The sequence below is a fragment of the Cyrtonyx montezumae genome, unplaced genomic scaffold (genome assembly GCF_038088225.1).
Source record: "Cyrtonyx montezumae isolate F1298 unplaced genomic scaffold, pur_monq_1.0 scaffold_82, whole genome shotgun sequence".
Lineage (NCBI taxonomy): Eukaryota > Metazoa > Chordata > Aves > Galliformes > Odontophoridae > Cyrtonyx > Cyrtonyx montezumae.
Window position 1 is genome coordinate 237,235 of NW_027072092.1, and position 15,042 is coordinate 252,276.

The following is a 15,042-nucleotide window of genomic DNA, read 5'->3' on the forward strand; positions in this document are numbered from 1 at the left end:
AGCCCCACTGCACCCCAAAGCAGGACGTGTCCCTCCCCAGGAGCCAGGCAGGTCCCGGCCGCCCCCAACCCCCTCCAGGAGAGGCTGTGGTCACTGCAGAGCTGAGCTGTGCTTGGCCTCAGCCTCCCCCCACCTCCCCCCCCACTGCACCCCCACCAGGCACAGCCGCGGGGAGATCTCACCGAAATGTTTATTACAAAGAACCAAGAGAGCGGGGCGAGCCCCCCCACACACAAAGGAGAATAAATAAATAAAATACACTTTGTCGGGGTCTTTTAAATAAAATTTGTGGGGTGACATAAATACGGGGCATCCCTCTGCCCTTCAGGAGGGCTGGGGGGGGCCCAGCTGCCCGGCCCCGGCGGGGGCAAGCACTGGGGCAGGTGGGTCTCAAAGCACTTGGCAGGCAGTGACACCGAGTTCCCCCCCCCACCCAGTGAAAAAGGGGAAACTGAGGCACACAACGGGCAGAGGCGGTTTGGCAGCGGCAGAGCTGAGTGCCCCGGAGCCCCCCCCGGCCCGGGCTGGCAAGGCTGGTGGTGTGGGTAAGGCAGCGACCCCAGGGCCCCCCCAGCATCGCCCCAGGGTGGGGGACGAGAGGGGAGCCCAGCCCCGCTCACTGAAAGGGTTGGCTGTAGGGTGTCCCCACCCCAGTGCTGTGACCCCCGTGGGGGACAGGGATAAGGGACGCTCCGGGGTGGGCACAGGTGAAGGCAGTGCCCTGGGGGGAGGGGAAGGGGGGGGATGACAGACAGACAGGCGCAGACAGACGGACACAGCTGGATGGGCCAAGAGCAGACAGGCACGGAGAGGGGGTGGCACAGAGGGGGTTGGCAGGGTTGGGAGGGGGCAGGGCCTGGTGCTGCTCGGTGCGCCCCGTGGTCCCAGGGAAAAAGGGGGGGGTAGCACAGGACTCCCCCCCGGGACCTGCTGGGCACAGTGTCAGGCCAGGGCTGGGGCAGCTGTTAGCAAGTGTTAGACAACCTCCCCGCCCCCCCCCCCCCAAAAAAAAAATGGCTCAGATTTGCCCTCCCCTCCCCCCACCCCCACCATAAACAGGCAAAGCCCTCCCCCACTCCAATGCAAACACATGCAAAAACCATGCCCCTCCTCCCCAGGCAGGCAGCACCCAGTGGGGACCCCAAAACCCTGCACACACCACACACACATGCACTCCCTCCCACAGCTGTGGGGCAGGCACTGGCTGGGGAGGGGACAGCTGGCAGGGAACCCCCCCACTGCCAGCTCAGGGGTCCCCCTGCAGCAGGGTGGCAAACAGCACCATGGAGAAGCGGGTGCACCCTGGGGAGCGGGGTGCAGGCAGGCAGCAGGCAAGGGCTGGGGAGGGGGGCAAGCGCAGCCCCCCACCCTGTGCCATAAGGGACGGGGACACACCAGCCACAGGCCTGTCCCCTTTGGTCACTTGCTCTCTTCCCAGTGGGAGAGGGAAGGCCCGAGGCACCGCAGGATGCTGGGAGGGCTGCGGTGGGAGGGAGACCCCCCCCTCAATACGAAGAGTGGGGTGGAAGACACCCCATGGCACAGCTGAACAGGCTTTGGGCACGTGGCCACTGAAGGCACCCAGCCCCAAAGCCAGCACTGGAGCTCGGGGTGGGGGGGGAAGAGTGGGGGGGCATCCCCACCTGCACCCCCCCCCACACCCACCCTAACGGATGTAAACCTCCTGGCCCCAGCCCTCTGCGTCACTCTGGTCCAGGCCCAAAGGCTCCGGTGGCTCCGGGCAGTAGCGGCCGTGGCCCTTGGCACGTCCCCGTGGTCCCCGGCCCCGCTCCTCATCCCAGGCACCGCGAGGACCGGAGGGACCCCGGGGGTCCTCCTCACCGGGATCGGTCTCGACGTCCATGCGGGAGTTGCCGGGCTCCGTGCAGGCTGAATCCCGGCTGCCAGGGGTCTCTGAGTCGAAGGTGTCCTGGCGGGACAGGCGGCGGGGGGGGGGCCGCGCGGGCAGGCGGCGGGACGGGCCCCCCCTCCCGGAGGCTCCCCTCGCCCGGCGGCTCCCCGTGCACCAGGTACGGACCCTGGTTGGGAGAAGCAACCACACCGTGCAAGGAAGGATGGATGGGTTAGTGGAAGGGGGGGGTGGGGTGGTTAGCTGCACACTGCAGGGCTTAGTGAGTAGGGGAAGGGGGGGGGGGGGCACATGCGTTCCCGCCCCAGCCCAGTCTGCGCACACCGTGCCATGCAGCCCAGACATGGGTCTCATCCAGCACCGGGTTGGGGGGGGGGGGGGCACCAGGGCAGGGCCAGAGCAGTGGGGGGGCTGGGGGGAGCGGAGCAGGGAGGTGGTGGGGTCAGGGTTGGCGCAGAGCAGTGCTCTGATTGCTGAAGGAATTAGCGACAGACAACACAGGACACACGTCCTTCCTCCGCCTGCTGCCCTGGGGGGGCTGCGGGACCCCCCCGGCTTGGACATGGCCTCTTCTGCTGGACCCGGGGGGGTCAGGGGTGTCCTGGGGCTCAGCCCTCCAGCAGCTCCCAAAACTCCTTGCTATAACCCAGGAAAGCTATGTGGAGGGAAAATGGATCCCCAGAGAGACCCCAACCCCGGGGGGACGGGGGGGGAGTGACCCTTATCCAGGGAGAGAAGAACCTCATCGGGGGGAACAGCCCCAAACCCAGGGTGGGGAGCAGATCCCAGGGTAGGGGGCACAGGGGCACATCAACCATGGAGCAGGGAGCACATCCCCAGAGAAGGGGGAACCCCAGGGAGGCAGCTGTTCCCCGGGGTGTCCCCAAAACCCAGGCCGTCCCCGATCCTTGGGGGTGTCCCTGATCCCCGGGGGGAGGTCCCACGGGTGCCCTGCCTCCATCTCACAGCGCGTGCTCCTCGAGGGGGCTGGGGGTGCTGTCAGTGCCCCCACGGCCCCAGAAGCCCAGGTTCCTGCGCAGGGAGGTGAGCACCTGTACCTGCAGGTTGGAGACGGGCGCAGGGCTGGCGGCCAGCGCGGCCGTGGCCATGGTGCGGTTGAGCAGCGGGTTGGGGGGGTTGCTGCTGGGGGGGTGCGTCGCCTTCCAGTAGGCCTCCAGGTACTCGGCCAGGTGCTCGCAGGCCTCCTCCAGCTGGTTCTCATCCAAAACGATGTCAAACATCTCCTGGGGGGGGGGGAAAGGGGAGGAGCCTGCGGTGGGGTGGGGTCTGTGGGTGGGGCGGGGCTCATGGGGCCGAGGGTGGAGCTGATGGGTCAGGATGGGGAGGGGGAGAAGCATCTGGACATGAGGGCGGAGCTTCTGAGCCCAACAGAGGATGGGGCGGAGCCTATGGACTCAAACAGGATGATTGGGCGGGGCTTATGCACATGGAGGTGGGACCCACGTACCCGTATTTGGTAGTGGGTGGAGCCTATTGTGTGTGGAAGGTGGAGCCAGTGTAACCAAATAAGGTGGTGGGAGGAGCCTATGGCACATGGGGGTGGGGTCTATGTACCATATAAGGTAATGGACGGAGCCCACAAAGCACGGAAGGCGGAGACTATGTACCCAAATAAGGTGATGGGAGGAGCCTGTGGCACACGGGGGCGGAGCCTCTGCTCCAGGAAAGGTGGAATCTCTATGGAAGGATGAGGAGGTGGGAGGGGCTTCTGCCTGAAGGGGCGGAGCCAATGGCCGCAGGGTGGGGGTGGGGGTGGGGTGGGGACACTCACGGGTGGGCACTGTGCCAGCTTGTCAGAGGCCACCATCTGCACGTTGAGGTGCTTGGCCTGAGATTTGCCCCGGGACTTCACCAACCGCTGCAGCACCTGGGGCAGGAGAGAGGGCAGTGTGAGGCGGGGGGCACCGGGACCTCAGCCCCACCCTCAGCACCCATCGCCTGCCCGCCCCACAGCCCCCACCCACCTTGGGGGAGGCAATTTTGATGTAGACGATGATGGGTGCCAGGGAGGTCTTGGCCAGCTGGGCCGGGTGGTTGATGGTGTCGGCATCCAAGGCCACCAGCTGCAGGGTCCGGGCCAACTCGAAGATGCGCTCTGTCTCACTCTGCACTTCAGCTGCCAGAGTGGGGGGAGAGTGGGGGTCACGAAGGTACAAAGACAACACATGGGGGGCTGCGGGGACGGCCACTGGAGATGGGATGTGGGGAGAGGGACAGGGCCAGGAGAGGCTCAGCCACTCCAGCATCAACCCAGCCCCAGGGACAGGAGATGGCAGTGGGTTCCCAGTGCTGGGGGAGGAATGGGCCGAGCCCCCCCAGACACATGCACTGGGGGGATGCTCACAGGGGCTGCACTGAGACCCTGCAGTATCTCAAGAGTCCAGGTTGGGGGGGGTGGGATCCTAGGGGCCACGTCCCCTCTGTCCCCCAACCCGCACTACCCGAGGAGTACATGCTACATACCCAAGACATCTGTATCAGGAGCAGGGGAAGATGGAAGCGGTGCAGAGGGGAGGAACCCCAAAAGGGAAAGGAGAAAAAAAAGACAGAAAAAAAAAAAGAGAGAAGGTAAAAGGGAGGAGGGGAAGAGAGACTGAGTCAAACTGACAGTGGGAGCCGAGGGTCCCGGGTGCTCTTTGCCCCACACATTCATCACCCCACAGAGTGGAGGGGACACATGCTGAGCATCCCAGGAGGGAGGGGAAGGGGGAGGGGGCTGCTGGGCTGATACAGATGGGAGCTTGGGGTGGTTGAGGTGCTGCACCTGCCTTACCCAGGCTGGAGCGTGTGCTGGAGCGCTCGATGATGGTGTGCTTGCTGGGGTTGTTCAGCACAGAGCGCTTGGCGAGGGAGATGTCGGCTGTCACCCGCGTGATGGAGATCCTGTGAGAAGGACACGGGCTGGGGGGGGGTCCAAATGCCCCGATCCAACTTCCACAGGAGCCTCCCCCCCAGCCCTTCCTCCCACCCCGAGCACGAGGCTGGGATGGAGACTCCTTCTCTTTGGGGGCAGAACCCACTCAAACCAGGGATGGGCTAAGAGTCCTTCGTGGGACTAAGAGGGCCCCTCCTGTGGGGTTAAGGGCGTCCCACATGGTGAAGGAACTTCCATGGGGTTAAAGACCCCCCAGTGGGGTTGAAGGGCCCCCACAAGGGGTGGAAGGCCCCGCCGCTCCCCTGTCTCACCTGCCATCAAAGCGATGCTTCAAGAAATCAAACAGTGCTTTCTGCATCATATCAGTCACCTGCAGGAGGGGAGGAGTGCGTGGAACTGCTGTGGCCCTCTCTGTGCCCCCCTCCCCACTCTGAGGTCCCCCCCAGCCTCGCTCCTCACCTCGTAGCCCTTCAGCGATGGCCCCACCAGGATGATGGGCCGCATGGAGGGAACCACATCGTAGGGCGGCACGTGCTCAGCCTGTGGAGCAGCACCGAGGTCAGGGGGCTCACAGTGGGCTGGGGAGCACAGCAGGATCCCAGGGTGCCGCCGGGGGATGGGGAGACCCCAGGAGTGGCAGTAAACCCACCCCCCCACCTCCCCTGCCCCAAACCCGGGGGTCCTGACGCTACTCACCGATTTCTGCTTCTGTTTCGCTACGTCCCGAGGCGCCGGGGAGGGCGGGGGGGAGACAAACAAGGCATGCGTGTTACTGCGGGCGGGGGCTGCAGGCCCCAAACTGGGCTGGGGGTTATCAGGGAGCCCAGGAGGGGCACTGCTCCAATGGCAAAGGGAGATCGTGCCGGTGGAGCTCGTTCTGTATTAATGCTGCCCTACTCTTGGTTAGCGTTGGGGTGTGAGCAGGGGCTCTGCGAGGCTTTGGGGGGAGCAGCACCTCAGCCCCCTCCCCTACCCGCACAGTGGTTGCACCCGAGCCCCCCAGCACCGTGCCAGGTTTGGAGGGTGGGGGGGGAGGAATGTTCCACTTTCATTTGCGGGGGAGACAAACACAGCTGTGCCACACACCATGCGCACACCAGGGGGGCCAGGGGGGGGGGCACGGACTGATCCATCCGATGGATCGGGGGACATACAGCCATGGAATGATCCATCCATGGACCACGGGGGGGGAGGAAATACAGCCATGGAATGAACCATCCATGGACCACTGCGGGGATACACAGCCACGGAATGATCCATCCCATGGATGACAGAGGGATACATCCACGGAATGATCCATTCCGTGGATCACAGAGGGAGAAGCTGTGGACCAATCCACCCCACGGTGCCCCCGCAGCCCCCAGCAGTGTTAGGGCAGGCAGGGTGCAGCAGGCAGGCGTGGGCCAGATTGGGCTCTGTTACCTTCCTAAAGAAGGGGATGCGCTTGGAGTGGGCGGGGGGGGTGGTGACACTGCTCACACTACTCTTAGGGGAGCAGTGGGTCTCCGCAGCCTCCTCCTCCTCTAACTCATCGGGCTCAAAGGCAAAGCTAGGTGTGTCCAGGGCACCTGGGGACGCGCCGGGGCCGGAGGGGAGAGAAGAATAGCGATAACAGTGGTGAAAGGAGAGGGGCGAATGGGAGCAGAGGGTGTGAGGAGTGCGGGACCCAGGGCTAGGGGGGCACCCAACGCACACTTATTTGGATGTGTGTGCAATGTAGGGCTGCACTTTGGCCCCACACAGGGACCGAGGGGGCTGTGTGTCCCCCCTGGTGCTGGGGAGGTAGCAGAGGGGACCCAGCTGCAGGAGGGGCAGTGCATGGGGCATCCAGTCCCCAGCAGGACAAGCCCGCCCCCCTCCCCTGTGCTGGGCCAGCCCTGCTCCCCACAGGGAGCCCAGACACCCTTACCACTGGCCGGAGGGGTGGGCCTGCGTGTCCCTGTCACCACATCACCTAGGCTGGAGCTGGAGTTGTCACCTGATTTGCTGGGAGGGGAGAAGCAGAGAGGGTTAAGCATGGGGAAGCGTGAGGGCTCCAGGGGGCTGCAGGGGGTAGGAAGAACCTGGAGCTCAATCTGTTCTGCCTCATCTTCTGCTCCTGCAGCAGCCGCATGTTCTCCAGTTTGACAGGGCTGGGGATGAAGCCGACCTCGCAGCCCTCCTTCACCAGCCGCCCGATCCACCAGTCGTTGTTGTACTTCTGCACCGGGGGACGGACACAGAAAACACCTGAAATCCCACAAACGGACGGCCCGCAGCAGCCCCAGGCCCCTGCCACCCCATCCCCCCCCCCCCACCACTCACCTCCTTTATGTGCAAGAAGTCTCTGGGCTCGAAGCAGATGGCCATGCCCTGCACGGGCACATCATCGTTGGCCGACGGGTTGTAGCCGACATTCGTCCGGACAGCAAACGCTACCGGCTTCGTCTGCAGGTGGGAGGGGGCTGAGTGGAAACAGCACCCCCCTCAAACCCCACAGCGAGAGCCAGCGCCCCATGGGAGGCTCCCAGTGGTGGGGGGGTCCCAATTCCCCCAGTCCCACCTTGGCTTTCTCCAGCTGTGCCAGTGCCTGGCGCTCGGCCTCTTTGCGCAGCGCCTCGCGGTCCTCCTCCAGTGACACATCCGAGTCCGAGGGGCGGCTGGTGTAGGACTCAGCTGAACCCTGCCACGGTGTGGGGAGGGCTCAGCCCCCGGCCCCACTGAAGGGCGTGCCAGCCCTGGCCCCAGCAGTGGTGCCCACGCAGGGGACAGTCCCGTGGGTGAGCACCCAAAGGACCCCATGCGTTGTTGGGTGCGTGCCCCCAGCCTGTGCCTCAGTTTCCCCTGGGCCGGGGGGGCCGTGCTGTGGGGTTATGGCAGGCCGAGCACCAGCGCAGCTGTTCCCATTGCTCCGGCACGGAACGTGACACCCCGCTCCCGTCCCGCTGTCAGCAGGCTCCGGGCCTCTCGTTAAACTGTGGGGGAGATGAGGACCCCCCCGGAGCCGGCAGCACCCCAGCTGTCCCCCTGCTCTGCACCGAGCTGGGGGAAGCACAGCAGTGACAGCACTGCTGCACCAATTCGGGGGTGCTGCGGCTATGGGGCTGCACGGTGTGGGGGGGCTGGGGGTCGCCCCAGGACAAGGCTGCAACTGGGGCCTCTCTTTGTACCCCACAGCCCCTCACTTTATTCTGTGCTGCAGTTAGAGCCAGAGAGGGGGGTGGTGGGGCGATTTCCAGGGCTGTGACCCCCCCACGGGGACAGCAGAGGCACCAACCCTATGGGGTGCTGTTCCCCACCGAGGCCCTCTGTAACTCCCGCATTTAGGCAGCCCCCACCCTTCCCACAGGGCAGGGCAGCCCCTTCCCAAACACCTTTGCACAGATCCTACCACTGTCCGTGGGGCAGCAGCCCCCCAAGAAACCCTCCCCCCAAAAAATCCACAGGGGCAGAGATCAGTCAGCCCCTCTCTGAGCCATTTCTCACGGGTATGTCGCAGCCTGGGGTCCGGGGGGGGGGGGGGCAGAGGAGTGGGGACTGTGGGGCAGCAGCAGCCACACTGGGGGGGGCCAGGCTGGAGGGTGCTCACCCTGCAGCCCCTCAAAGCCAAGGGGGACCCCAAACCCTGGGACAGAGAGGAGGGGCACGGAGGGGTGGCAGCAGCTGGGGGGGATGCTCACCGGGGCGGCGAGGTGGTCTTTGCCGGTCATCTCCATGGTGGCAGGACTGGGGGCAAGTGGGCCGGGGGGGGGGGGGGAGGGGGGGCGGGCGTTGCGTGCTGGGGCGCCCGCGGGTCGGGTTTCAGACACCCGCAGCCTGCCGGGGTATATTTAGCCTGGGGCGGGGGGGTGGGGGGGACAGTGCCAAGCCAGCGGTGGGTGGATGAGGCTGGGGAGGGCGGGGGTGATGCCAGGTGGGCTGCATGCCACCCCCCCCCCAGCATCAAAAGGGGCAGGAGACGCTCCAGGACCCCAAAGGCTCCTGATATGGGGGGTGGACTCCCCCCAGCCCCACCCTTGAGCAGGGGAGTGGGGGGGGGGGACAGCAGGCACAGCCTCGTCTTGGTGACCTGCCTTGATCAGAGGGGCACAGCTGGGTCTGGCTCAGACACTGCAATGGCTGTGCCCCCCCCTCCCCCCCAGTGCTCAGCTGCAAACCAGGACCACCCCCCCACATGGCTCCATAGGAGTCAAAGGCCACCAAAGAGGCCGTCCCCATTCAGCCTCAGAGGATGTGTGCCCTGGGGGGGTTGGGGAGGAGCCAAACAGGGGGTCTGTGCCCCCCCCCAATCCAGACCCCCCCTGTGCTCACCTGCCTGACGAAGCTGTTGGACGTGGTGTCGGATGAGGTGCTGCCGTCGGAGCGCTTGAAGCGGCTCTTGCGCTTGCTGTACTTGCCCTGAGGGGAGGGGCGACAGGTTGCTGGGGGGGCACTGTGGGTATTCCTCCCCCCCCAACCCTCGGGATCCCCAACAGCATCACGTCAGAACAGAGCACCGGGAGCTGCTGAGATCTGCCCCTGCTGCAGCCACCACTCGGCAACCCCAGACCCCCCCACACCAACGTGGGGGGGCAGGATGCTCCGGGGGGGCAGGATGCTCCGGGGGGGGCTGAGCCCGCAGCACCAACCCCCCCTTCCATCATCCCTGTGCCACCTCCTCGCTGTCACATGCCCCAGCCCCACGCACACGCACGTGAAAGCTCCCTCGGTAAGAACGAGCCCCCCCCCCCCCACTGCACTCACGGGGGCTGACAGTGCCCCTATAAGGGCTGTGGGATATGGTGTGGGGGGGGGAACACCGGAGCACGCTGGGGGGTGCTGGGTGTGAGTGGCTGGGCCATGCCCCCCCCAGAAAGGACAGCTGGGCCCAGCTGCCACCGGTGGTCCCCTGTATTTTTAGGTCCTTTCCCACCCCCCCCCACCCCCCATCTCCATCCCTCTGAGCTGGAGGAGGTGAAGGCCCCGGGCTGGGGCAGCACCACAGAGCCCACCCCCCCACCACGGTGATGGGCAAAGCCTTCGCTGCCCCCCCCCCCAATCCCAATCCCGGGGCCTGGCTGTGCCCCCACCCACACTGTCATCACTGCCTGATGCTCTCCAGCCTATGGGGGGGGCACGAGATGCTCCTCAGGCCCCGGCTGCCCCCACTCCTCTCCCAGCGGATGGATATTTTTTCTGGGGGGGCCAGTGGGGGTTCACACCCATTCTGTGCAGTTTCTCCAATCCCCAGAAGTTTCCTTGTGCCCCCTCCCCCAGCACTGCGCACCCACCCCTGCACTCGGGGTGCTGCGGGGGGGGGGGGCACAGCCGTGGGGAGGTGACACAGTAAAAAGGCGCGCTGCCCCCCCCCCCACCAAAACTTGGGGGCTGCTTTGATTTTGGGGAGCAGTGTGGCTACATGGGGGGGGGGGGGGAGGAAGACGCCCCCTATTTTAGCTAAAGGAGGTGGAACCTCCGCTGGTAGGGAGAAGGGAAGAGATGGGGGGAAGGGGAAGGGGGGGGGGGGTCCATGCAGCCCACTCCCCCCCCCCCCCACGGTTTTCTCCGACCCCGTTCCCCCCGGGGGTGTCACCTGGAGGGCTGCGTTATCGAAGACGTCCATCTGGATGTCCTGCGCGGAGCTGTAGGGGGGGCGCGCCATGCCCCCCTCCCGCACCATGGAGCTCTCGGGGCAGTGCGGGGCCCGAGCTCGGCCTCCGCCGCACCGACCCCCGCGGCGACGGGCGGGCGGCCCCGGCGTGCGGCGGGGGGAGGAGGAGGAGGAGGAGGAGGGGGAGGAGGAAGGAGAGGGGGGGGGGCGACCGCTGCCTCCGCCCCGGCCGCTCCCACCGCGCTGCCGGGAGGGATGCGGGATGCTTCCTTCCTTCCTTCCCTCCTCTCTTTCCTTCCTTCTCTCCTTAAGGGGAGGGCACCCTCAAAGCGGCCCCCGAAAGAAGGTTAGAGAAGAAGGATCTTCCCACCCCCCCCCCCCCCCGAAAAAAAAATAGTTTATATGTGTATGTGTAAATATAAATACAGTGGGAGGGAGCAGCTATGAGCAGCGTAGGGCTTGCAGCTGGTTTGCAGCTCGCTGCGGGGAGCTCCCCCCAAATAAAGAGAAAACAACCCCGGGGGGGGGGGGGGGTTGGGGAAGTACAGGGGGTGTGGGAGCAGCCACAGCCCCCCAAAGTGCGAGGCTAAACCCAGCTTCCCTTAACCCATCCGTACCAAAGGGGGATCTGTACTGAGCGATCTGTCCCCCCCGCCCCCCCTCAGAGCCCACCCACCCGCCGTGGGGTCCCCACGCGGACTCCCACACCTCTCGTGCTCATTGCACGGCAGCCACCGGCTGTTGGAAAGTTCCGAAATGCTGGGGGTCCATAACCCAACCCTAACCCCCCCCCCCCCCCCCAGCTCCCAGACAATGTGCCCGGGACAGCTGACGCCACGTTTTCCATTCTTAGACCCCATCCATCACCTGTGCGGCCGGATGGGTGGCAAAGCCCTGAACGCAAACCCCGGCCCCATCCGCAGCCCCGGGGTGGGGGTGGGATGAGCAGGGAGATGGGGGCGGCTGCGCTGGGGACGGCGTGGAGGTGGTGGGGGCAGAGGATGAACGGAGCTGCGTGGGAGCAGAACGCAAGCGCGGTGTCACTGCTGGAGCTGCAGCGTGGGGAGATGGGAAATGGGGCTGCCCGGCCCCAGCGCTGCTCTGCCACGGTGTGAATGTGGGGTGAGAGCAGCACCCTGGGGCCCAGCCCCTCCCCCCCCCCCTCCCCCCCCCCCTCCCCCCCCGGGGAGCAAATAGCTCAGGGCAGTGCTGCTATGGGGTTTGGGAACGCAGCCACACCTCCACCCCAGAGGTGGGGATGTTGGAAGTGTGGGCTCTGGAGATGCAGCACCCATAGGGGTTGAAACCTCCCCACCATCTCCACCCCACACGAGGGCCCCAAAGCCTTACGGGACATTGATTTGCAGCCACAGGTTCACAGAAACACAGGCCAGGAAGCAAACACCATCCTCACTCCTCCCTCGGAGCCTCCAGATTTTGACGTTTTGTTGTAGGAAAATGATGAGTCAGTTTTTAAACAGCAAAAGCCTGTGTTTATCCGTGTTTGTCTCCCAAAACGAACCCAAAATCTGCCGCCACCAGCTCCCCATCACACACCATATGCTGCCTGCGTTCGGCCGCCAGAGCCCCACGAGGCAGCAGCACGGGCTGAGCACGGAGCAGAAAGCTCCAGGGGAAGGGGCTGCCTGCAGGACGGGGGTTTGGCTGCTGCTGGGTTCTGTAAGGCAGGACTCCCCTGGGCAGATCTGCTTCAAAGCAGAAATCCATGGACAGAGCTGGGGGAGCCCCTAAAAGAACCTCCTGTGCTGCAGTTCGTGGCTGTTCCCCCTCGTCCTGTCCCCACACACTGCTGAAAAGGGTCTGGCCTCGCCACTTTGCCCCCCACGCCTCAGGTATTTCTCCACCTGGATCAGGTCTCTCATTCTTCTTTTCTCAGGGCTGAACAGACCCAGTTCACTCCGCCTTTCTTCGAGGGGAGATCCTCCAGGCCCTTCCCCATCTTTGTGGCCCTGCGCTGCACTCTTTCCAACAGATCCCTGTCTGTTTTGGACTGGGGAGCCCAGAACTGCACACAGAGCTCCAGATGGGGCCTCCCCAGGGCGGAGCAGAGGGGGGGGATCCCCTCGCTGGACCTGCTGGCCACGCTCATTTTAACGCACCCCAAAATGCCACGGGCCCTCCTGGCCACGAGGGCACACCGCTCATGGTCAACGTGTCGTCCACGAGGACACCCAGGTCCCTCTCTGCAGAGCATCCCCAGCCCGTACCGGTGCGGGGAGCGCTCACATCGGCCCGAAGCCCCCTGACCCGACCCGATCCCCCCTTCTCCTCCCCTCCCCTCCCCCACCGCCGCCATGTCCGCCCCGCCCTCGCGCTGCCCACGCTGCGCCACCGCGCATGCGCCCTCCCGGCCTCTCCCACCGCGCAGGCGCGGCGCGGACCGTACCACTCCTCGCAGAAGTGTGTGGGGGGAGGGAAAAACGCGCGTCCGCCTCTTCCACAACGCGAGCGCGACCGCGGCGATCCGTCGCAGCTCCCCACCCGTGTCCGAGGCTCAGCGTTCACTCGGAGCGCTTCGATCCTCCGCGAGGCAGCGCGACCGCGGCGGGGCGGGCGCGGGGTGGGACGTGCGATGGTACATTCCGCCCCCCGCGGCGCTGGCGGTGTGCGCATGCGCAGTCTTTTCGTCCCGGCCCGGCCGCCGCCGCCGCCGCCATGAGGTTGGGCAGCGGGACGCGGGGGTCCGGGGGTCGCGGATCGGGGCGGGCGGGGGCTCGGCGGCCTCAGAGCCGGGGGGGTGCGGCCGGTGCTGCCCGCGGGGCGGCCACGAATCCCGCACATCTCAGGGAAGGGGGAAAATGGCGGCCGGGCCGCGCGCTGCGGAGGGGGGAAATGGCGGTGGGGGCTCCGTGGGGTCAGTGCCCGGTGCTGTGGGCCCGGCCCCACGCTGAGCCCTCGGCCCCACTGCCCGCAGTATGCTCCGGCTCCAGAAGCGCCTGGCCTCCAGCGTGCTGTGCTGCGGGAAGAAGAAGGTGTGGCTGGATCCCAACGAGACCAACGAGATCGCCAACGCCAACTCGCGTGAGTGGGCGCCCCGCGTGGACGCGCGGGGGGGGTGGGAGTGGGGCGAGGAGGGGCTTTGGTGCTCGCTTTCGGTTGAGGTGAAACCCCGACGTTTGGGCGATGCTTTGTGGTGCGGAGCGGCCCCGTGCAATGCGTGGGTCAGTGCGTGGGTCAGTGTGAGTCAGCACGTGGTGCTTTCCTGGATGACTGACGAGGAGCACACAGCCTCCAGCAGCACGAGTGGGATTGGGGCCGTACGTCCCAGCACGGGATCCTTTCCCGAGCCGGGTTACATCCTGCCCAGCGTGCTCTCCCTGCTCACTCACACGACGTCCTGAGCACGGCGTTTTTCCTTCCAGGTCAGCAGATCCGGAAATTAATTAAGGACGGTCTGATCATCCGCAAACCCGTGACCGTTCACTCCCGGGCACGATGCAGGAAGAACACGTTGGCCCGAAGGAAGGGCCGGCACATGGGCATCGGTGAGTGCTGAAGGGAACACCGACTTGCCGTGCTTGGTGCACTCAGCTTTGTGCTGAGCACAGATCCCTTTCAATGGTGTTTTTGAAGTAAAGAGAAGGATTGAATGTGAGCAGAAGCCAAGCTGTGTTCTTACTGCGTTTTCTCTCCCCTTAGGTAAGAGAAAGGGTACAGCCAACGCTCGTATGCCGGAGAAGGTGACCTGGATGAGGAGGATGAGAATTCTGAGGCGCCTGCTCCGCAGATACAGGGAGTCCAAGAAGATCGACCGCCATATGTGAGTCTGCCAGGCCTGGGGGTGGGCACGCAGCAGGGAACGTGTGCTTATCCATCTCTTGCTCTACACAGCTTTTGCAGCCAGCTCCTTAGCACGTGGAGCTTGGTGTTCAACTCCCACACTCCTTAGCCACTGCAGCAGCTTCAGAGCTTGGGGGTGATGGCTGCTGTCACAGCATTCACGATCCATTGTGTTCCTTAGGTACCACAGCCTGTACCTGAAGGTCAAGGGCAACGTGTTCAAGAACAAGCGGATCCTGATGGAGCACATCCACAAGCTCAAGGCAGATAAAGCTCGCAAGAAGCTCCTGGCGTAAGTCTCCCCTCACTGTGACGTTTTCATTTTGCAGGTTGGGGAAGCGGCTCTTTTTAAGTGAGTGCACACGGGTATTTGGGGTGGCTCTGCCCTGGTGAAGAATCAAAGCTGGGCAGGGCTGGCTGGAGGTGGAGATGTGTGAAATCCTGGCAGTGCTGCGTGCAGGGCACGTCAGAATTGCTCACAGTGCTATGAACTGATCCAGTGACGCAGTCACGTCCATCAGTGAATGATTGATAAGGGGAGGAATGAGTCACCAGTCCTCAAAGCTCCCAGAGCCCGGCGGCACGGGGCAGGGAGCTGCACACAGAGCACAGCTGGCTGTGCAGCCTGGGAGAGCAGGGCCAGCAGTGGAGGCTCTCACGTGGCTGTTAGGAATGATCCCCAGGCGTTCATGAACTCTTAACTTCTTGCAGTGACCAGGCTGAGGCTCGCAGGTCCAAGACCAAGGAGGCTCGGAAGCGTCGCGAGGAACGCCTGCAAGCCAAGAAGGAGGAGATCATCAAGACCCTCTCTAAGGAAGAAGAGACCAAGAAATGAATGGTGCATGTCTTGTGTACATAGTGCTTTCCATCCACGAGGATTCAATAAAACACATCCAGAAATACTCC

The 15,042-nt window shown here is 64.8% G+C and overlaps 2 protein-coding genes across 3 annotated transcripts in view; one reads left to right on the top strand and one right to left on the bottom strand.

Annotated features, from left to right (window-relative positions):
- The window catches only part of RPL19 (ribosomal protein L19), a 203,873-nt gene extending 188,835 nt beyond the window's left edge, over positions 1–15,038 (top strand). Inside the window, exons 1-6 of one of the 2 annotated variants that reach the window (XM_065753836.1) lie at positions 12,935–13,016; positions 13,271–13,377; positions 13,719–13,841; positions 13,996–14,116; positions 14,318–14,428; positions 14,848–15,038. In XM_065753836.1, the coding sequence (XP_065609908.1) occupies positions 13,012–13,016; positions 13,271–13,377; positions 13,719–13,841; positions 13,996–14,116; positions 14,318–14,428; positions 14,848–14,971 (591 nt within the window). In that variant the 5' untranslated portion in view covers positions 12,935–13,011 and the 3' untranslated portion in view covers positions 14,972–15,038. Of the gene's footprint in view, positions 1–12,934; positions 13,017–13,261; positions 13,378–13,718; positions 13,842–13,995; positions 14,117–14,317; positions 14,429–14,847 lie in introns of those variants that run through there. The other variant, XM_065753837.1, reaches the window with a different exon arrangement.
- Positions 1,667–10,450, bottom strand: CACNB1 (calcium voltage-gated channel auxiliary subunit beta 1). Its single transcript, XM_065753810.1, is given in 15 exon segments — positions 1,667–1,988; positions 1,990–2,039; positions 2,929–3,114; positions 3,663–3,758; positions 3,856–4,007; positions 4,665–4,774; positions 5,078–5,136; positions 5,226–5,306; positions 5,463–5,482; positions 6,676–6,752; positions 6,830–6,966; positions 7,071–7,193; positions 7,309–7,428; positions 9,057–9,143; positions 10,318–10,450. Coding segments are annotated over 15 exon segments (1,707 nt in total). The 5' UTR covers positions 10,405–10,450.
- Positions 15,039–15,042: the final 4 nt, after the last annotated feature.